General features: G+C 47.4%; 1 protein-coding gene across 1 annotated transcript; it reads right to left on the bottom strand.

The window, feature by feature from the left end:
- Positions 1–16,021: 16,021 nt before the first annotated feature.
- On the bottom strand, positions 16,022–18,693 carry LOC133800896 (uncharacterized). The gene is made up of 2 exons (XM_062239003.1): positions 18,115–18,693; positions 16,022–18,037 (listed from the first exon to the last, which is right to left on the bottom strand). The coding sequence occupies exons 1-2, from the start codon at positions 18,544–18,546 to the stop codon at positions 17,804–17,806; spliced, it is 666 nt and encodes a 221-aa protein (XP_062094987.1). The 5' UTR covers positions 18,547–18,693; the 3' UTR covers positions 16,022–17,803.
- Between the last annotated feature and the right edge of the window lie 4,170 nt (positions 18,694–22,863).

Raw genomic sequence — 22,863 nt, 5'->3', positions numbered from 1 at the left:
GCTAGGACACGGCTTCGTTGGCTGTAGATTTGCTGGCCCAGGTGGGAAATACCATGTCTACCCTCCAGTTGAAGCGGTACGCTTCCTTGGCCAGCCAAGATGTCTTGTTTGTCTCACAGGCCATTCGTCACCAGACCACCGTGGTAATTCACAGGCCCGTGTGAGCTTTTACTTTACCATACTTATTACTTATATATTTTATAACTTTGGTTTGTTCCAAGACGCCCTGTTGGCTCATAGGAACGCGGATCTGGTGGCCGAGATGGTGATGAAGCTGGAGACAACCCAGATGGAGCTAGAGGGGGTCGTGAACTAGCGGGAAGCCGCTAAGGAGGTACTGGCCAAGGAAGTTACTCAGATCAAGGCTGACCGCGAGGAGGCTAGTCAGATTCAAGCTCAACACGAGGAAGCTTTGTCCAGGAAGGACGCTGACCATAAGAAGTTGGTGGATAGCCTGGCGGCGGAGCTTGTTCGTGTTTGAGGCTCAGAAGCATCAGCCAAGGCCCTCTTGGAAGCAGCTGAGGCTCAATCTCGCCAGGACCAGGAGAAGGTTGCAACCCTCGAGTCCCGGGTTCAGACCCTGGACAGCCTTCTTCAGCTGGAGGTAAAGCAAAACAAGGAGGTTCGCCAAGAGAAGGAGCAGGTTGATGCTTTGCTGGAGGCCACTTTCGACGAGGCCATTTACATGGCATGGCTCTAGGACAAGGACATTAACCTCCACATTTATCCCGATCCGGCCGTAAAGAGAGCTAAATTTGAGGTTAAGGAGAAAGCTGATGCAGAGCTTTTGGCCAGGGACGAGCAAGACGAGACGGTCTTGGATGTTTTGGATCAGGGCAAAGCCTAGGCCTGGGCCTTTAAGTTGTAATCAAGGCTTTTTTTTGTTTATATTTGTATCACTTTTGTGGATGCGGATGCGTCCAAGACAATTTTTCTTGTTTTTTTTATATATTGATTTTATTTCTTGCACAACGTTTTCCCTTTTTTATTCGTTTATTTTTCCTCCAAAATTCACTAAGTGTTTTACCACTTTGCATGAACATGAGTCGAATGTTCGGTCTCAGTTCCAACAGCCAAGACCACTAGGGAAAGGTTGTAGAAGGCAATTAGCCTGTCCGGGGACCCGTGTTCGGGTCTTGATCGCCTGGACCGTTTCGGACTTATGAATATGACTTTAGCTTTTTCATCCCGATCTTGTAGTTCGGGCTCCAATGACCTGGACCGTTAGAGATTTCTTTTGGATACGACTTAATTAGTTATCTCGCTTTAATCCTGACGTTCAGGTTCTAACAGCCTGGACCGTTAGGAAGTAATTAACTATCGTCATAATTATTTGTCCTGATTCTGATGTTTAGGTTCTAATGATCTGGACCATCAGAGATGAATTGATTAGCTTATTTCGAATCTAGGGGTCAGGTTCCAACGACCTGGGCCATTTATAAGTCTAATTTTAAACAACTTTGACCTAAGACTCACATTCCAATGGTTCTGGGCCATTATAGAGGAGACATGAACAGAGATTCGATTACTTGAGACCATGCTAGGCCAACCATTTTTTAGGTACAGATTCTCAAAATTACGTGGATAGGAACTAAAAAAAAAGAGATATCGAAGTAGTTTTGTACTCCCGGACCGTGTATGTCTGAGTTAGGACTGGACCTGAGCTATACGTCCTATGGGTTTTATACCCCTCGGACCATGTATGTCCAAGTTAGGCCTGGGCCTGAGCTTTGCGTCCTGTTGGGTTTTGTGCCTCCCGGACCATGTATGTCCGGGTTAGGACTAGGCCTGAGCCTTGCGTCCTGCTAGGTTTTGCACCCCCGGACCATGTATGTCCAGGATAGGACTGGGCCTGAGCCTGAGCCTGAGCCTTTCGTCCTGTTGGATTTTGTACCCCACGGACAATGTGTGTCCAGGTTAGGATTGAACCTGAGCCTTGCGTCCTATTGGGTTTTGTTGGGTTTTGCTACCCCCAGTCTATACGGTCCGGGTCAGGACTAAACTTTGCGTTTTGCATCCTGTTTTGTTTTTATTCCTGAACTTGTTCGTATAGATGGTCATACCCCCCAAGTGATCGAAGACAATAGTCTTGGGTAACTTGTCAGACAAAAAAACGAAGATGGACACAAACTTTTATTTCTTTACAGTATTTCTTTATAATGTTTTGTACACACCATTTTTATTAAGTAAGAAATCGCCCTAGGGCATACATCGTTTACAAGAAAAATTAATAACAAAATCAGGCCCTCCCGACTACTGATAGTATTGGCGGAGGTGTTCTGCGTTCCAGGCCCTTGGGACCTCTGTTCCGTCTATTTGCCTTAAGCGATACGTTCCCGGACATACTTGATTTTGGATTTCGTAGGGTTCTTCCCAGTTTGATCCTAGAACCCCCACTCCCGGATCTTGGGTTGCAGGGAAGACTCTTCTAAGGACTAGATCACCAGTTTCAAAATTTTGACTTTTAACTTTATTGTTAAAGTGCCTGACGATCTTTCCCTGGTACATCTTCAGCTGAACCTGAGATTCTTCCCGGATCTCTTCAATGAGATCTAAGGATTCTTGGAGTAAGGCGTGGTTCTAGAAGGTTTCATATGTGTCTCGTCTGTGAGACGGGACTGTCGTTTCCACTGGGATAACCGCTTCACATCCGTATACCATTGAGTAGGGAGTGTGTCCAGTAGACGTTCTTTCTGCGGTCCGATATGCCCATAGGACGCGGGCCAGTTCTTCCGGCCACTTGCTCTTGCAGGCTTGAAGCCTTTTCTTTAATGTCCCCTTCAAAATCTTGTTCACGACCTCTGTTTGCCCGTTTGCTTGAGGCCTGCCGATCGCAAAGAAGCTTTTGATGATGACATGTCTTTCACAGAAGTCAGTGAAGTGGACGCTATCAAATTGCTTCCCGTTGTCGGACATGATTTTGTGAGGGAGGCCGTATCGGCACACAATTTTATTGATGACGAAGTCCATGGCCTTTTTGGAGGTGATGGTGTTCATTGGTTCTGCCTCGACCCACTTGGTGTAATAGTCAACAACCACGATGACATACTTTACACCACCTTTCCCGGTCAGGAGTGATCCTACCAAATCAATTCCCCATACTGCAAAGGGCCAGGGACTGGTCATCAGGGTTATTTTCGTTAGAGGGGCTCGCATGATCTTCGTATACCTTTGGCATTGTTCGCACTTGCGGACGTAATCAACACAATCCTTCTTCATCGTTGGCCAGAAATATCATTGTCTTAGGATTTTCTTGGACAAACTGAGTTCGGCTGTGTGATCTCTGCAAAAACCTTTGTGCACTTTGTGCATGATTGCACTCATTTCAGTCCTGGACACGCATTAGATATATGGCATGGATAACCACCTGCGATAGAGTTTTCCATCTATTATGACATATCTGGGAGCCTGGTATTGAACTTTCTTGGCGGCCGCCCTGTCCACGGGCAACCCTCCGTGGTGAAGTAGTGGATGAGAGGGTCCATTCAAGACGTGGAGTAATCTATGGCGTTGATTACGGGAGCCTAATTACTAGGTGCAGGAAGATGGTTGATCGGAACAAGCCCCGAGAGTTCTACTTCAACATACGTGGCCAACTTTGCCAATGTGTATGCAAACACATTTTGTTCCCTGGGGATCTGGCGGATGAGATATTTCTTGAAGAATTGGAGTAATTCCCGGGCTCGCGTCACGTAGGCGGCCATCATTTCCCCCTTTGTTTGGTATTCCCCTGAAATATGCCTGACCACCAATTGGGAGTTGCTATAGACTTCTATACTAGCTGCCCCTACCTCCCGGGCCAGACGTAATTTGGCTAACATGGCTTCGTGCTCAGCCTCGTTGTTCGACGCTTCAAACTGGAAGTGTAGGGCGCTCTGCAACTAATGTCCTTGGGGGATATTAAGATGATCCCCGACCCCGACCCCATTTTCATTTGAGGCTCCGTCCATGAAGACCTTCCACAGAGGTGTGACGTGGTTGACAGGTTCTTAATCTTCAGTGATCCCGGTATACTCCACGATAAAGTCGGTCAGGGCTTGCCCCTTGATGGAAATCCTGGGGACATATGCAATGTCGAACTGACTAAGCTCCATGGCCCATTTTAGGAGTCTTCCGATGATTCAGGTTTCTGTAATACTTGCCGGAGGGGATGGTTCGTCAATACCTTTATGGCATGAGCCTGAAAGTAAGGTATCAACTTCCAGGACACAATCACTAAGCAAAACAACCTTTTGATCATTTAATAGACTAGGAGCTGGACCTTTCCATCTTCCTGCACTTGTGCGACGCTGATGGCATGCTCGGACACGGCCAGATCTGGGTATAACGACTCCCCATCCACTGGCTTCGACAAGATTGGCGCTTGGGCCAAATGTTCCTTCAACTTCTGGAAGGCCTCTTTACATTCGGCAGTCCATTCGAACCTTTGGCTTCTGCGAAGGATATTGAAGAACGGGATGCACTTGTCCGTGGACTTCAAGACAAAAGGGCTTAGGGCCGCTATTCTTCCCGTCAAGTTCTGAACGTCTTTGTGCTTCCGTGGTTAGGGCATTTCGATCAGTGCTTTGATATTGTTCGGGTTGGCTTCTATTCTTCGTGGGCTTACTATGAAGCCCAGGAACTTGCCAGATGCCACGCCAAAGGTGCACTTCTTGGGGTTAAGCTTCATCCCATACTTCCGAATGATAGTGAACGCCTCTGCCAGATCATCAGCGTGTCTCTCGGAGCTCTTGAACTTGACCAGCATGTCATCTATGTAAACCTCCATGTTCCTTCCCAATTGGGTTCGGAACATCCTGTTAACCAGCCTCTGATAAGTGGCTCCGCGTTTTTGAGCCCGAAGGGCATGACGATGTAGCAGTACACACCCTTATCTATCTGGAAGCTGATGTGTTCCTGGTCTACTATGTGCATTGAGATTTGATCATAGCCGGAGTAGGCGTCCATAAAACTCAACACTTCATACCCGGATGTTGCATCTACCATTTGATCGATCCGGGGCAGAAGGGAGCAATCTTTGGGACATGCCTTGTTAAGGTTAGTAAGTTGATGCAAGTTCTCCACGTTCCGTTTGGCTTTGGTACCAACACCGGATTGGCCAGCCAAACGGGATACAAGGCCTCTCGAATGAAGTTGATTGAGGATAACTTTTCAACTTCCAATTTGAGGGCCTCGGCCCTCTCTGCCCCTAGAGGTCTTTGCTTCTGCCGAACTAGAGTTGCATTTACGTCAATGTTCAGGGCGTGACATATGACGTTGCAATTGATTCCAGTCATGTCCGAGTGGGACCAGGCCAACACACCCTAATTCTCTTTGACTCGGGCGACAATAGCAGCCCTGACTTCTGAGTTCAGGTTTCTCTCGACTCAGATTACTTAGATTGGGTCGCTATCACTGATACACACCTCTTCTACCTCCTCCATGGGTTCGAGTGTCCTGTCCGCTCCTATTTGCGAATCCAATTCATCTTTCTCCCGGACCAACCTTCGCACCGATTGCGGGGGCGGGATTGGATCAGAATTCTCTTCCTCAAGAGTCTCTTCGTGGACCATGTAAATTAGTCGGGCAGAGATGTGATAGCATTTTCGGGCGCTCTTCTAATCTCCCCGGACAGTTCCCACCCCTCCATTGTCGCAAGGGAATTTCATGCAGAGGTGGCGAACAGAGGTGATGGCGTCGAAATCGACCAGTGCGGGATGACCGAAAATAACGTTGTAAGCAGTGGGGCAGTCCACTACCACGAACGTGCAAAACTTGAACGAGCCCTGAATCTAGTTCCCCAACATTATGGGCAATTGGATCTTCCCCATGGGGAGCAATGAATCCCCATTGAAGTCGTAGATCTGCATTAGACATGAGGCCAGATCTGACTCGGTCAAGCCAATTGCAATGAAGGCCGACTTGAACAGCAAATTGACAGAGCTTCCGTCATCTACCAACACTCTGGACACTATTTTGTTGGCGATTTGGGCATCGATGACCAACAGATCATGATGCGGGAAGTGGACGTTCCGAGCGTCCTCTTCCATGAACGTGATGGTAAGTTTATCAACTTAGGGTGTTGCGCCGGAGTCTAAACCAAGGCGCATACCTCGTGGTCCTGGTCGAGTTCACTGAGGTAGAGTTTCTGATTATTTTGGGACGGTCCTCCCAGATGCAGCTCTCCCGATATAGTGGACACATGACCATCTATCTGTTGGGGCGCGGTTCCGGAAGAATAGGACATTCCGGACCCGGGTGCTTGCACAATCGGGGCGCCATGAGGGGCTTGTGCTCTCGAACCTGTGGCGTACCCTTCCTGGGGAGGTCGGTACGATCCAGATACACTTGGGGCCATAGGTTTTCTGGGAGCGACTGGCAGTCCCGGAACTTCCACTAGCAGTCTGACCCATTGGTGGAGATGCCCTAACTTGATCATATTTTCAATTTCGTCCTTCAGTTGACGACATTCCTCGGTCGTATGACCCACGTCCTTGTGATAGGCACACCTCTTGTTGGTGTCCCTTGAGTTCTTTCCACCTTTGAACATGGGGGTAGGTTTCCGATAATGGACCTACTCCTCGTCGCTAGGTATATGTTCACCCTGATGTCTACCAGGTTGGTATATTCTGTATATTAGGGTTCGTAACCCTTTTTGCCCTTGTTGGAGGGCTCAGATAGATTATGTCCTTTGCCCGATCTTTTCCCTCGGGAGGGGTTCACGCTCGCCTCCGTTCCCCTAACTTAAGACGGCTGGGCTCCGCCGGGGGCGGAACTGTATCCGATCAGCGCCATGCCGTACCTGGAGAATGGGGCAGATTGTGCTGGTGCATACCCCGATGAAGTAGGACCAAGACCGTAGGGGTAATGAAGGTCATTCCATGAGTGCTAGTTAATCTTGGCGCTGCCGGGGGTGTCGGATAATCGTCTGTGGGATATTGCATCCCATAATCGGGAAAGGTCTGGGCACTTGATTGGGAGGCCGGCTGCCACCCGAAAGCTTGGATTCGGGCCTCCTCCCAGTTGATAAAACCTTGTGCCCTCCTAATAAATTCCTCGAGGTGGCCGCCTTGCTGCGTTGCATATCGTCCTAGAGTGGGGATCGAGCCCTGGTCCCGGCCTGGAGAGCCACCAGGCGCTGTCCATCATCCACTCTGGTTTATGATGCTTCTTCCGTGAAGCGCTGGATATAGGCCCTCCGGGTCTCTGTGGGATGTTGCTTGACATTCGTAAGGGCGATGATTTGCATATCCATCCTCATAGCAGCCACAAATTGTTTGCGAAAAGCCGATTACAATCCGGACTAGGACTGGAGTGATCCTGGTTTAAGTCTTTTCCACCACTCCTCTGCAGGTCCGGCTAGAGTGATCGAAAAGCAAAGGCATTTGCCGTTGTCGCAGACGTAGGCTACAGTCATCAGGCAGTTGTAGCGGGACAAGTGATCCCTGGGGTCTGCGTTCCTAGTGTAAGTAGGTAGGTTCGGTATTTTGAACCTTTTTGGTAGCACCACATCCAAGATGTGTTTGGCACATGGCTATTTTTCTCCTCTTCGGAATTCGAGCCTCCTCCCTCTTGTTTCCAGACCAAGCGGTCAGTGACCTTCTTTAATGCGGCCAACTGTTCCATGAACTGTTTGGCCATTCCATCATCCAGGGGAACTCTTTCGTTCCTCATATCATTGAGGTTATTCCTCAGATCGCCCCCTCGGGGGCAAATCTTCTCCTTCCGGGCCCGTTCCTTTCGGGCATTTAGGCTATCACGCAAGTCTATCTGGGAAGTATCGTCTCCCGAACTAATGGCTTCCAGATCTTCCGCGCGCTGGTGTCCTCTGTGATCCTTGTTCACGGAGGCACTGGGATAAAAACGTGTTCTCGTTCCATTTGTCTAGGGAAAGTCCGGGGTTCGGCACCATGCGGGCGCTTCCCTTGCGGATCGATTGGATGATCCCGTCCTGGGATAGGACGCATCCGTTCTTTCCTAGGGAGTTGCCCTGGGTTCACCCCAGTTTTTGGAACGGGATGAGTTTTCCTCTGTTGGTTTGCTTTTCCCATAGAATCAGCCATCTTGGCTTTTCCTTTTTCTTGAGCCGGATTCGACGGGCCGTCTCCGGGATGTGGTCTCGGAGGAGGGATTGGGCTCGTGTTCTTAGGCGCGCCAGTCCTAACCGGTGGGGCCGACGGTTGCGTTCCTGGAATCTGAACGGTCTGAGGATTAGCTGCCAATCCTTGGGCAGCAATGAGGGTCTGAAGAGCCAGGAAGGACTCTTGCATTTGGCGGGTGGCCTTTTTATGTTCAGCTATCCTAGCCTCTTGATCCAGGACTTGTTGTCTCAGACGGACCACTTCTGGGTCCTCCTGTTCGGGATTCATCTCTTCTTCAAGATTAACAGGATCTTCAGCCTCGTGATTCTGGTATTCCCCTTCATTTTCCTCGTCTCCCTCATAGTAACCCTCCTCGTAGTCAGCCCCGTCCTCAAAATTCTGGGAATTGTCGAGCAGGGGCTCCTGATAAAGTGTTCCCTCAGGTTGGTCCTGAGGGAATGGTTGGTTGGGTAATGGTTCTCCATTGCCTTGTTGTTGTTGTAACAGAGCCTTGACCCAGCCAAAAATGTGGCTGACGGGGACGTCTGACCCCTAAGGGAGGGTGATTGTGACAGTCAGAATCTCATGATCTTAACAAACAGACTTTCAAGATTCAGTGTTGTTTGGTGTTCACCATTGTTGCAGACTTTCAAGATCTTTTCAAGCTTTCTTCGACTCTCAATGAAAGCACCAAAATATTTACCGAGTTTTTCGAAAACTAGAATTATGAGAAATAAGAGCTAAAAAGAAAGGATTGAAGATAAACAAACAGAGATTTTACGTGGTTGGGGCGTTAATGAGTCTTATTCCACGAGTCTATTGTATTAGAGCTTAGAAAGCTTTTACAATGGAGTTTTCTGCAAGTCTGAGCAGAGTAATTGCTTACAAGAGAAAATTCGGGGATCCCTTCTACAGTGCACAACTGGTCCTATTTATAGGCAGTTGGATGCAATGGGCTTGGGCCGGACTAATCCGGGCCCAATAGGGATATAATTATGGTTTGCTCGCTAATGGAGGCTAAATACAAAGGACTTTGCTAAATAATACACATTAATCAGGGCCCATTGGGCCAGCTTGGGCATAACAAGCTTTACAATTGACAGCGGTACGTAGCCTCAGACTAGTCCGCGTGGGCTTCTAAGGAGATCCTGGGGATAGGATATGCCAGAGTAGTGGCAGTACTATTCCCCAAAAACAGCGTACATTCCATATGTAATATCTTCTGCAGGCTAGTTGAGGAGACCAAACTCCGTGTTTCTCGGGAATGTGTCAGCTTCAGGGAAGTTCAATCCTGCCCACCCGAATGCTAGGCCTGGGTTCATTTACTAAGGTCCCGGTCTGTTTACTAGGTCCCTAGTTCATTTACCAAAGCTTGGGTTTATTTACTAACGTCCCAGTCCATTCTCAGACTGTTGAGCCCGCCACCCTTACTCGCATCCCGGATGATGCCATTAGGTTGGAACTAGGAAGATGAGTTGGGTCCGCATCTTGGTCCTGATTCCCTCGTTATGGTGGCACTCATCGTACAATGTTGGGCTTACTGACGATTGGACCACTAGGACTTTCTTCTTCCATATCCATTGGGCTTAGGCTGGGTCTTTGACTTCGAGAGAGCCCATAGACCCATTATGTCGTGCCACGCATCCGGGGGTAAAACGGGGATAACAATTTACTACAAATTGTTGACAGTGAGAACTCGTCAACGATGATATTAACTCGGAAAACTCAAAGATGTATCTAAGAAAATTATGAACTTAGAGAAAACTTGAAGGAGAAAAGCTTTTTACAACTGTTATCCGTAAAGTTAGCATTGGTGACGTGGCAAGTGATCCCTGGACACGTGGCTGACACCTGGAAACGTTCTGCTAGAGTATCGACCAGAAGACACATTAGAAGCAGTGCAAGCCTGTCTTACCTGCGACCAGTCTGGTCGATAGTTCCGTGTACAAGGCGACATTAATGGGAAGATCTTTATGAATCCCGAATTTATCTCACACAATCTCCTGAGTATCCGATTATTCAGGAAATAATATCTGTAACAATCTTTTGTAATCTCCCTTGAGCCTATAAATAGCAAGAGATAGCTCAAGGGAGAGGACTTTTTGGGGGCTTTTGGAATCGTGAGAGATTATAGTAATTATCCTAGGAATATTGTATTGTTCTTCAGAAAGTGGTGAAACTCATTGAACCCTAGTTCTTTGATCACTCTTCTGGTTTTTATATCAATATCATTCTAAGTGGACGTAGGTCATTACCAGATCCTGGGGCCGAACCACTATAAAATACTGTGTCTTATTTACTTTTGTCATTACGTTCTTCTCATCTCTTTCATTCATATCAAGCATATTCTGACTCCGTGACAGTTGGCCAAATCGTGGGTCAACATTCTGGTGCTTTCATTGAGAGCTTGATTTATCGTTGTTGAGAAAACTAATGGCGAAAGCTGGAAAGAAAACTGGACAAGCAGCCGCCGCTGCACCGTCAAACCTGCCACCTCCTCCTCCTCCTGCAAGCATGGCAGAGGATGAGCCACAACTGGATTTTGAGGAGGAGGAAATGGATGATGCAACATTGAAGAGTACCCTGGGCGCGTTGCAGGAAGAGCTGGCTAGTCTGAAGGCCAATCAGGAGACTGCCGCTGAAGTTATGGCACGGCAGCAGCAGGAGATTGATCGGCAGCGCGCAGAATTAAGCGAAAGGCAGGCGGAGGTGGACCGCCGCCAGAACGAAGCCATGGCAGCCTTGCTATTGGCCAGAAATCAGACTGCACCCGCCTCGCAGCCTGACCAACCGGTGAATGGACCACCCTAGAGGGGTCCAAATCCAAGCCCACCGATCCAGCCTTCGAGTCCGCAAAGGCCCGAGCAGCCTCAGATGCCCCATGACGATGTCCCACGGGATCCTGAGGCACAACCACCATCCCAAGCTGCTTGGGGTAATCCCTCGCAACAGAGGCAGAATAAGGCCGAGCATCAGCCTCGCAGCCCTAGGCGCCATTGGGATGATGGGTCGAACCTGCCGAATAGAGGTCAGTACCCTCCTGGTAACAGGAGAGACTCAGAGTTAGGCTCTGCGGTCTGGGGCCCCCCACGGCACGATGATGCATTGGGACACCACGACCAGCGCAGGCCACCCTCTAACGCTCGGGATGGTTCAGCCAGGAATGGACATCGAGGGAACAGTCGATCTCACCATAGCCAGTCGAGGTTCAGAGATGGCCACGGATACAATGAGGCCGACTCAGGCAAAGGAAATGCCGGTGAGAGGAATGGAGAAAGAGGTAAAGGCAGGAGCCAGGTACCTCAAGATGACCAACCAAATAGACAGGATGCTGGGGGGCAGCCCAGACAAAATAATGTCTTCGATTGGCTCGGGGGTAGCGAGCAGCAGAGAAGAGAAGAGGACCTGAGAAATGTACTCAATGATCGCCGTGAGAGGCATGGCGAGAACATCCCCCCGGCAACAGAGGCCACAGCGATTCCTGCCGCTGTGCAGGCCAAGATAGACGCCCTCAACCAGGCTGTGCAGCAACTGGTCGGGGGAAGGACTTCATACATCGACCGCGATAGGAGGAAAGGCACTCCTTTTGTACAAAGGATAGCTAACGCCGAAACTCCCAGCAAATTCAAGATGCCTACGCTTCCAAAATTTGACGGATATGGGGACCCAGTCTCGCATGTCAATAAGTTTGAAATTCAAATGGACATTCAGAAAGTGTCCGAAGACGCTCGGTGCAGGATCTTCCCTGCAACACTTTCTGAAGCTGCGCAGGAGTGGTTCTTCAAATTCCCTCCCGCAAGCATTGTTTCCTGGGAAATGTTCGTACGAGAGTTCTACGGATAGTTCTATGCTGGTCGTATACACCCGACCGCAGCAAACCAGCTAGTCGAAATTCGCCAGCAGGATGGGGAGTCAGTGAAAGACTACATCCAACGTTTTATGCGAGCTCCAGCTGGAGCAAAGACGGTCGGGGACGAAGGGAAGATGATGGCCATAACTGCAGGAGTAAAACATCGTTCTCCCCTCTGGAAGAGTCTCCGAAAGGAAGGGGTGAGAACTACCCAAGAATTCTTAGACCGAGCTGACCGCTACATCAAGCTCGAAGAAGCCATTGCTGATGATGGAAAACCCTCGAACAAGGGTAAGAAGGCTGCCGAACCCGCCAACGGTTCCAAACCTAATGGAAACGGCAAAGGCAACGGGAACGACAACGGTAATGGCAAGAATGGTGGAAAATGGTTGTATAACGAGCCTTCCACCTCTGACAACAAACGAGCTAAGGGTAATCGTTATGAGCCTCGGTTCACTAACTACACTGCCCTCGTTGAGTCTCGGGGAGAGGTTTACCAGGCCATAAGCTCCAGTGTGCCTTACAAGAAACCTGGACCCATTTGAAAGGACATTTCGAAAAGAGACACTACCAAGTTCTGTCGTTACCATAACGACTACAGACATGACACTAATGAATGCAACTAGTTAAAAGACAAAATCGAGTTCCTTATTAGACAAGGACACTTGAGAAGATACGTACGGGCCTCGGGAAATTCCCAACGAGAAGCTCCGGGTGGCAACGAGCAAGCGTCCACACGCCAACGCTCGCCACCATTACAGCCTGCCCCCGTTGCTGGAACACTCTTAACCATCTGCGGAGGCCCGCACCTCGCGGGAAATAGCGGAAAGGCCAGAGAGCGATATGCTTGGACTCTGCACCACGACCAGGACATCGAGATGATGACTGTGGAAGACCGTGCACCAAAAAAGGCTCGGTCAGAGGAAGGTGAGATAACCTTCTCTGATGGCGATGCTCAACACGTCCGGTTCCCACATTCCGACCCGCTGGTCGTGGATATCCAGATGACCAATATGATGGTGAAGAGGGTACTGATCGATACAGGAAGTTCGGTGAACATCCTGTATAAGTCAACACTGGAACGCATGAAATTATCCGTAAAAGACTTGGAGCCCTGCAATCAAACGATATACGGCTTCTCTGGAGAAGGACTCGCCCCAGCCGGAATGATCAAACTCCCAGTAACAACGAGTACAACGCCTGCAACAAGGACATTACTCGCCACTTTTGTAGTGGTCGATTGTCCTTCGGCGTACAACGCCGTTATTGGAAGGCCCATACTGGTTGATCTACGGGCCGTCATCTCTATGTGGCACCTAGCCATGAAGTTCCCAACAGACGCGGGGGTAGGACGCGTTGTGGGAAACCAAAGGGAAGCCAAGGAGTGCTACAACGCCTCGATCACAAAGGCGAAAAGTGGAACGTTGAGAAGCACTACCCCACATAGATTGCAGACGGCAGTTGATACGCGAGCCCAATCAAGTGATGAAGTCACCAAATAGGGTGTTGCCCAAAGTGAGGATGGAGATTTGGATCCTCACTTTGGGGATTTTGAGGAAAAAGTTGGACTCGTCGAGGACCTGGAGGAGGTCCAACTCGACAAAGAAGACCCAACCAAAGTCGTAAAAGTTGGGAAAAACTTAGAGCCTACCACGAAGCATGCACTGGTGGAATTCCTGCGAAAAAACCAGGAGGTCTTCGCCTGGTCGCATAAAGACATGGTTGGGATAGATCCTACAGTAATCAGCCATGTCCTGAATATAGACAAAACCTTTCCACCCGTGCAACAAAAGAGAAGGCTGCTTGATAAAGACAGATCACGAGCCTTAAAAGAAGAAGTCGAAAGGCTAAAGGAGAATGGATTCATAAGGGTGGCTTTTTATCCGTCGTGGGTCTCCAATCCGGTGCTGGTCCCCAAGCCTAACGGCAAGTGGCGGACCTGTGTGGATTTTACAGACCTCAATAAAGCCTGCCCAAAGGACTGCTTCCCACTCCCAAGGATCGACCAGCTGGTCGATGCTACTGCAGGGCATAAGATCCTCTCATTCATGGATGCATATTCGGGCTATAACTAGATTAGCATGCATCCCCCTGATGAGGATCACACCAGCTTTCGGACCGATACGGGCTTGTATTGCTACAGAGTAATGCCCTTCGGACTGAAAAACGCAGGTGCGACTTACCAACGATTAGTCAATCACATGTTCAAAGAGCAAATCGGTGTAAACATGGAGGTATATGTGGATGACATGCTGGTAAAGTCTAAGAAAGCAGAAGGGCATGTGAGGGATTTACAAGAGTGCTTTAATGTGTTAAACAAGTACCAAATGAAATTAAATCCCCTCAAGTGTTCCTTTGGGGTCGGATCAGGGAAGTTTCTGGGGTTTATCGTAAATTCGAGAGGAATCGAGGCCAACCCCGACAAGATAAAGGCCCTGATCGACATGAAGTCGCCAGAAAGGATCAAAGATGTACAAAGTTTAACCGGGAGAATCGCAGCCCTAAGTAGATTCATTTCAAAATTAACAGACAAGTGCGTCCCATTCTTCAACCTACTTAGGGGAAATAAAAAGTTTGATTGGACAAAAGACTGCGAGCAAGCATTCCAGGCGTTGAAAGCTCATATGGCACAGCCTCCCATCTTATCAAAGCCAATCGAAGGAGAAACTTTGTTTATTTATCTGGCGATTACTGAAGTTGTTGCCAGCGCGGTGCTAGTACGAGAGGAAGAAGGTGCACAAAAAGCAGTCTATTATGTCAGCAAGAGATTGATCGGGGCAGAACTGAGATATCCGCCAATCGAGAGGTTAGCATATTGCTTGATCCTGGCCTCTAGAAAGCTACGCCCCTACTTCTAAGCCCATCCTATCACAGTTCTAACTGATCAGCCCCTTCGGCAAGTCCTCCAAAAACCCGAGGCGGCTGGGCGATTGTTAAAATGGGCAGTCGAGCTAGGGCAGTTCGACATAACCTATTCACCGCGAGCAGCAGTAAAGGGACAAGTCTTAGCCGATCTTATTGCGGAGTTCACCGAACTCCCAGACAGTGAGCAGTGCGAACTACCTGAGGCGCCCGTGCCTCAAGACAAAACTCCTTCGTGGAAGCTATTCACGGACGGTTCATTCAACGAATCCCACGCTGGAGCGGGAGTGATATTGATAACGCCGGAAGGGCATCGATTTCACTGCGCCATCAGGTTCGACTTCACTACATCAAACAATGAAGCAGAATACGAAGCACTCATCGCTGGATTGAGAATGGAAAAGGATATGAGCATAAAGACGCTTGATATCTACAGTGATTCACAGCTGGTGGTGAATCAGGTCCTAGGAGAATATCAAGCGCGAGGTTTGAAAATGGTAGCCTACTTAAATAAAACAAAGGACCTGCTAGCCCAGTTCACAAAGTACACCCTCCAACAGATCCCGCGAGATCAGAATTCAAACGCGGACTCCTTAGCCAAACTTGCGAGCACAAAGGATGCTGACACTTTGAACATTGTGCTAGTTGAAAGACTGAGTAAGCCGAGCATACAAGCAACTGAGTCCAGTATGGAGATTCGAATGGAGGATACATGGATGGCGCCTTACTTGGAGTATCTGATGAATGGTACGCTCCCAACAGATAGGAACAAAGCCAGAACTCTACAAAGACGAGCTGCTAGGTACATACTGGTCGGTGGTGTTATGTACCGAAGAGGATTCTCAATGCCACTACTCAGGTGCGTTACACCAGAAAAGGCTAAGGAGCTCATGAAGGAGGTGCATGAAGGCTTCTGCGGGGATCACGCTGGGGGGCAGAGTTTGGCAAAAAAGATTCTAAGGCAAAGCTACTTCTGGCCAACGATGAACGAGGATTCGATGGAGTATGTACAAAGATGTGATAAATGTCAAAGGTTCTCCAAGATTCCACGAGCAGCTCCAAACGAACTGAAGCAGATGCAGAGCCCGTGGCCTTTTGCGGTATGGGGGATAGATTTGATTGGATCCCTGCCTACAGGGAAAGGCGGAGTAAAGTACGCAGTTGTGGCAGTTGATTACTTCACCAAATGGGCCGAAGCTGAACCACTCGCAACCATCACGACCAAGAAAGTTCTTGATTTCGTCATCAAGAACATTGTATGCAGATATGGTTTGCCCAGGAAGATAGTTTCAGACAACGGGACCCAATTTGACAGCGACTTATTCACCGATTTTTGCGAGAGGCATGGAGTTATTAAAAGCTTTTCTTCAGTTGCACACCCCCAAGCAAACGGGCAGGTCGAAGCCGTAAACCAGACTCTTAAAGACACCCTGAAGAAAAGACTTGAAGAAGCTAAAGGAGCGTGGCCAGAGCAGTTGCCTGAAGTCCTCTGGTCGTATAGAACGTCTCACCAAACAGCAACAGGACATACTCCATTTTCCCTAGCCTATGGGTATGAGGCCATGTTGCCTGTTGAGTTAGATCCCCCCTCACATCGGTGTTTGACTTACGACCAGGATCAGAACAGCCAGCTAATGATGGAGTCCCTAGACTCAATTGATGAGATACGAGAGAAATCTCAACTCCGAGTTGGTGCATATCAGCAAAAATTCGCCCGGTACTTTAACTCCAAAGTTAAAGAAAGAAAATTCAATGTCGGTGACTTGGTGTTACGACGAGTTTTCTTAAATACCCGTGACCCTACTGCTGGAGTGCTTGGACCCAATTGGGAAGGACCTTACCAAATTGAAGAAGTCCTTCATCCAGGCACATACAAACTTGCACGCTTAAATGGAGATCTCGTTCCCCGCTATTGGAATGGAGAACACCTGCGCAAGTATTATCAGTAAACAACCCTTTTTAAAGGACTGGCTTGTATTAAATTTCAATTTTTACAAGTTTTGCAAAGAGGGTTAGCCACGTTGTATGGCTAACTACTCGTATATGTAAGGTTCTATTATAGAATCACTCGTAAAGACATGTTTAGTCCATTTTTTTAATACGAGATTATAAAGGACTGTGCGCAGTCAGTCATTCTTGCCAACCATTGTGAATTTACGTTTACAAGTATTTGTTCATTACGTGTGTTGTTTTGCTGTATTACAAGTATCAATTTTCATACGAACAGGAATGTTCAAACAGGCCATGGTCAAGGCAAGTGACCTAGGACCTAAAGCTCCTCGATCACTTGGGGGGCATATAAGGCACATCGATAGCGAAGCATACTCGCAAGGTATGTAAACACATGAACAAAATGAGTGAAAGCATGCTGCAGTACTTAGAGTATTTTTCAAAATTTATGTTTTGTTAAATCATGCCAAAGTACTATGCTAAGTTCGGTCATATGGACAAATGTTATAATAAATAAAGATATTATAGCATCAAGATTTAAGCTTTTACACCGCAAGCATTGCTGCTTGGATGTAACTGTTTGAATAAAAGAAAAAAAGATTTGCTACCCGTGCAGCAAAGTTTAAAAAGAAATTATTGTCTTTACATCACGACCCGTAGGCCGTGTGGCCAAAAAGAGAGAAAAAATAAATGGGAAAGTTTAAGAGGCATTTGGGGCTGGAGGGTCCTGGGCAACATCCTGGTTGGTTGCGTCCTCGACAACTTCTTCTTCTTCTACACCAACGATGCTTGGAGAAGCAGGGATCCTCAGTCTTGCCTCCTCTTCGGCCAGTTGAGAGGTGCAGCGAGCCAACTCAGTAGTCCTAACTTCCTCCGAAAGATAGCTAAAGTCGGCACCTTGATTATGTTTCCAGAAGTTGTAGAAACATCGGAGCGTCGTCCACTTGTACTTTTCAAGATTTTTGGAGTTGTCAAGCTCCAGCTGCTTCACCTTGCCTTCAAGAGTGACAATAGCCTCGTCCTTGGACTTGAGTGTCTCTCCCAGATGCTTGATCTCGCAAAGATGGGTTTGGTTGGACTCTCAATACTGCTGCCTCAACTTTACCGCGACATCTTTTGCAGCTTCAGCCTCTGACAATTTGGTCACCGCAGCATCCCTTTCTCGAGCCATTGCCTCCAACTCCTTGGCGTGCCTAGCCTCTGCAGCTGAAAGCTCCTCAGCCACCTTCACTTGATGCCTCTCAGTGGCCTTTGCCTTGGCCTGCTCGATGGAAGCCTGGATACGGGTACGAGAAGTGATAGCAGATAGCAAGGCCTGTGAACAAAGGAAAGAGTTAGAACCTACTGTGAAGAATAAAAGACTAAGACTTAAAAAAGTGAAGAAATACCCACACTGGAGATTTCATTCAGGGCCCTGTTCAGAACCTGGTCGACCCCCATGTTTTCAACCTCGACCATTGCATCTCTGACACGGTCACCTTTGCCAATGCGGTCAAGGCGATCCCTTGCTGATCGAAGGGTACGACTCATGAGTTTGGCCCCAAGAGCTTCTTCACGAGTGATTTCCTCTCTAGTGGGCGCAGCCGGAGGATTTGGTGGGGCAGGAGGAGTCTGCTTCTCAGTAGGAGCTGGTGGATGAGTTTGCCCCGTTGGCCCAGGAGTTTGCCCAGTTGGCGCGTCCTTGGGAAGGTCTTCTGTTCGACCCTTCTTGGCTGGAGGGCCTCGGCTGGATTCGCCAGTTCTCCTCTTGGATCTCCACTGGAGTTGGGGAACCTCCTCTTCCTCCTCGGCCTGGTACATGTCAAAGATAATGGGAGTGGCCATATCTGCATGCAAGTAAACACAGGAAACTGATAAGAATAAGAGGCAGATGAAAATATATTATATGCAACAGAAGAAAGGCAACAAAGTGAATACCCGAGCTACAACTACTGGTCGCTACACTATTGACTCTATTAGTCATATACTCATTATCTGGCATGAAGAAATCTGGCCCTAATTTTGGAGTATACGTAAAGTTGCCTTCCCCGTCGAACAAATGACAGGGAATTGGCAAACCATTTAAAAGTAAAATAGTGTTACCGCTCTCATCAGAGGACTCTCCCAAATCCACAGCTGGCTCTTTGGCCTTTTGTTTCCTCTTGCCTTGGGGAGCAGAAGGCCTTTCTGCGGAAGGATTGCCCGTGGGCTCCCTAATAGTAATCCCCGTTGGCCTCCTCCTCCGAGGAGACACAGGAGGTTGCTGCTCGGGAACCCCCTCGGTAGTGGCTTCGTCCACCACGGACCCTCTAGTTTCATGGCAAGGAGCCAGGAGGCCAGACCGCCTCAAGTTTTCTTCAGTCACCAGGATCTTGACGCTTTTTGCTGCGTCGGACATCCTGGCCAGAGTATTAGACCTCAACACCATGTCTGGTGTTGGGGTTGGACGTAACCAAGGGCCTGAAAAACAGATTACAGTTTAAGAAAAACGAAAGGAGACACCTTGAGTAAAAGTATCGGCCAGTCAGAAACGGTGCTTACCTCCTCGTGCGAAGGCCAGATTGTTGCTGGATATGTCCGGGGTAAGGAAGTACTCCGTATTATACTGCCCCACATTCGAGATATGCGTAGTGTCACTCAGGAATATTCGATTGGTTTCCTGGTGACAAAAATGAAAGAAACCCGTTCCGTGTTGTTGCGGGTTAGACTTGAGGTCAAAGAGATAGTTGACCTCGTGGGGTGAAGGTTCTGGCCATTTCTTAAGTTTATACAGGATATAGAGTGCGGCCAGCATTCTATATCCGTTTGGAGTTATTTGGAAGAGGGCGACACCAAAATAATTGGCCACCCCCACAAAAAAGGGATGAAGAGGGTGATAAGCTCCCGCCTCAATATGATACTGAGACCAGGCGCTGTTGACACCTCCGGGGAGGTTAGCCCTCTGGTATGCGGCAGGTTGTATAATGGAAACCCCTGTGAGGGGGAATCTCCTGAAGCAGTTAGCAATCATCTGAAGAGTCACTGAACTGGCCGGGGAAGTATACCACTCGACATCAGGCAAGTTCTGATGGCGAGGGCTGGCCCTGATTTGGATATTAGGGTCAGAAGCGAGATTTTCTCGACTGCTGGTCGAGGGAGCCCTTGCCTGCGAATTAGGCCGAGCAGGAGAATTTGGGTTGTTTTCAAACTCGGGTCTTTTCTTGCCTGAAGATTTGGAACGGGCCAATTGGAAGAGAAGAATGGGGTCTGGAAGAGGATCGCGAAAAAGGGATCTCGTGGACACGGTCAGCTGGATGATCTTCTCCCTCGAGCAGTTGGGCGAGAAGGTCGTCGTCAATAGGCCTTTCACCTCCCCACAAATCTGGCATTAAAGTCTGCATACAGAAGAATGGGGAGGTGAGGATAGAAAACTTTTAAAAGCTTTTTAGAATAGCGCTGGTCGAGTATAAAAATTAAGTTTTTATACAACAGCATTCTAACAAAAAGCTAAATTTTTCTACACGAACAGTTTGAAAAACGGATCAAAGGGTGAAAGTAAAAAGTTTTTTTGAAAAAGCTTTTTCAACTCCCCTTAGGGCGGGAAAAATTTATTTTTCAACTAGCCTAAAGATCGAATTTTTACTTCGATTTTACGTCCTAAAAAGCATGATCCCGGATTTTAAACTGACTCGTAACCCTATTTCGCCTACAAAATATTCTGTTTACAAGCGTCTCAAACCAGAAACAGATAAACTCAAACAGTACACAGTCAGAAGCATGCATCACAAAAAATTAGAAGCGTGGGAACTCGAAAACTTACCAAGAAAAGTGATCGTGAAGATGGAAGAAGGGTCTTCAGAGGTCAAGAAACTCTCGAATGGGGTCTTGAAAGTGCAGACGGAATGGTCTTCAGGAACGATAAAGGCTCTGGATTTTAGGTTTTCTTGTGGAGACGATGGCGTGCGTAAAAAGAAAATAAAGGCTTCGAAGGTCTTATATAAGTTTGTCTCTGATAGAAAAAAGTGTAATCATTAGTTTCCCTTTTTCAAAGTATGGGGAAGCGGGATGGCCGTCGAAATCTTTTCTGGGGAATCGAAAGGACGTGATATGACAAAGGTAGGTTGCTTTTTTCAAGAACACACGGAGGGTTCTGACACGTCAGGCGGGGTTACCGAAGAGTCGCTCGTTCAAAAGTTTATTTACTGCTCGTGATAAATAAACTTGGGGGGCAAATGTTATCCGTAAAGTTAGCATTGGTGACGTGGCAAGTGATCCCTGGACACGTGGCTGACACCTGGAAATGTTTTGCTAGAGTATCGACCAGAAGACACATTAGAAGCAGTGCAAGCCTGTCTTACCTGCGACCAGTCTGGTCGATAGTTCCGTGTACAAGGCGACATTAATGGAAAGATCTTTATGAATCCCGAATTTATCTCACACAATCTCCTGAGTATCCGATTATTCAGGAAAGAATATCTGTAACAATCTTTTGTAATCTCCCTTGAGCCTATAAATAGCAAGAGATAGCTCAAGGGAGATGACTTTTTGGGGGCTTTTGGAATCGTCAGAGATTATAGTAATTACCCTAGGAATATTGTATTGTTCTTCAGAAAGTAGTGAAACTCATTGAACCCTAGTTCTTTGATCACTCTTCTGGTTTTTATATCAATATCATTCTAAGTGGACGTAGGTCATTACCAGATCCTGGGGCCGAACCACTATAAAATACCGTGTCTTATTTACTTTTGTCATTACGTTCTTCTCATCTCTTTCATTCATATCAAACATATTCTGACTCCGTGTCAGTTGGCCAAATCGTGGGTCAACAACAACAATAGAGAAAATATGCTCGTATGTTACTCAATTGCCTTAGTACATAGTGAATTTTCCAACCCCTTAGTCTGAGGGGTGTATATCTATTTATGGTTGGGCTCTAATGGCCCCTGATACATAGTGGTCCCAGGGGACAAGAACGTACGTAGTTACATTATTATGGTAGTTGGGCAGGATGTAGTGGTGTCGGCTCTGGCACATGGTCAATGGTGCTCAGGTAGTGCATCCACTCTTCGTACGGGTTCGTACCACCACTACTTGTCGAATACAGATGTCACGGTCACGCCTCTGTCCTGCTCTTGGTCTTACAGTTAATTTTTAATAATAACTTGAGATGACATAATTGTAATTTTAAACAAATTATGAGGGTGAGTATGAATTCTTCCATTAATGGAAGGATTCCAAATGGGAGGTTAAAGAGAATTTACTATCTTCTCCTTCCTTCAATCCCTCCTACCAAACAAGAGCATTTATAATCTCCTTTCATCTCTCTCCTCTCCATCCACCCTCTTCTCCCTCCAACCCTCCTCTCCTCTCCATCCACCCTCTTCTCCCTCCAACCAAACATAGTGTAAGTGTTGAACAACTTATGTATCCCTTAATGGAGATAGCATGAGTCTCCATGTTGCGTAGAAGGGTGACTTCAGGGTTTGGAGATGGCCATGCGCAAGGCTTGGGAGGTGGGCCTCAACAGGTGGTACGAACCCGTACAAAGAGTGTAGGCACTACCTGAGCAACCCTGACCATGTAACTACGTACATTCTTGTCCCCTAGGACTACCATATATCAGGAGCCATTAGAGCCCAGCCATAAATAGACCTCCACCGTGTACTAAAGTTTTGAGTAATATACGACCATCTTTTCTCCATTGTTGTAAAATGTTTTTCTCCTTCAAGTCTTCTCTAAGTTCCTTTTAAGTTCATCATTTTCTTAAATGCGTCTTTGAATTTTTCGACTTAACATCGATGATGAGTTCTCACCATCAACACATATTTTATATTTTAGATTTGATATAAGTTGTGTTATATAGTATTTTTGTCTTTGTTTATTTTTCTTATGAACTATAAAAGTATCGGCGGGATTGTCTTATCTAATTTAACTAAACATGGAAGAAATCTTTTCATATATCCCAAAACTACATAATAATGCTAACAATAAAAATTGCACAAGACAAATGGGTTTTTACGGTCAAATTGGATCTTAGAATATATGGTTTCGAGGTTTAATAAATTTATTAAGGAGACTACTAGTGGCCTATAACTTCATGAAGAAGCATTTGCACTTGATTATAATTTGTAAATGTAAGCCATTTTTGCTTGGGATACCAAACCAGGGCATCTGTACCCTATG

Source organism: Humulus lupulus, chromosome 9 (assembly GCF_963169125.1).
Source record: "Humulus lupulus chromosome 9, drHumLupu1.1, whole genome shotgun sequence".
In the NCBI taxonomy this organism is placed as follows: domain Eukaryota; kingdom Viridiplantae; phylum Streptophyta; class Magnoliopsida; order Rosales; family Cannabaceae; genus Humulus; species Humulus lupulus.
This window is presented reverse-complemented; position numbering and strand designations above follow the sequence as displayed.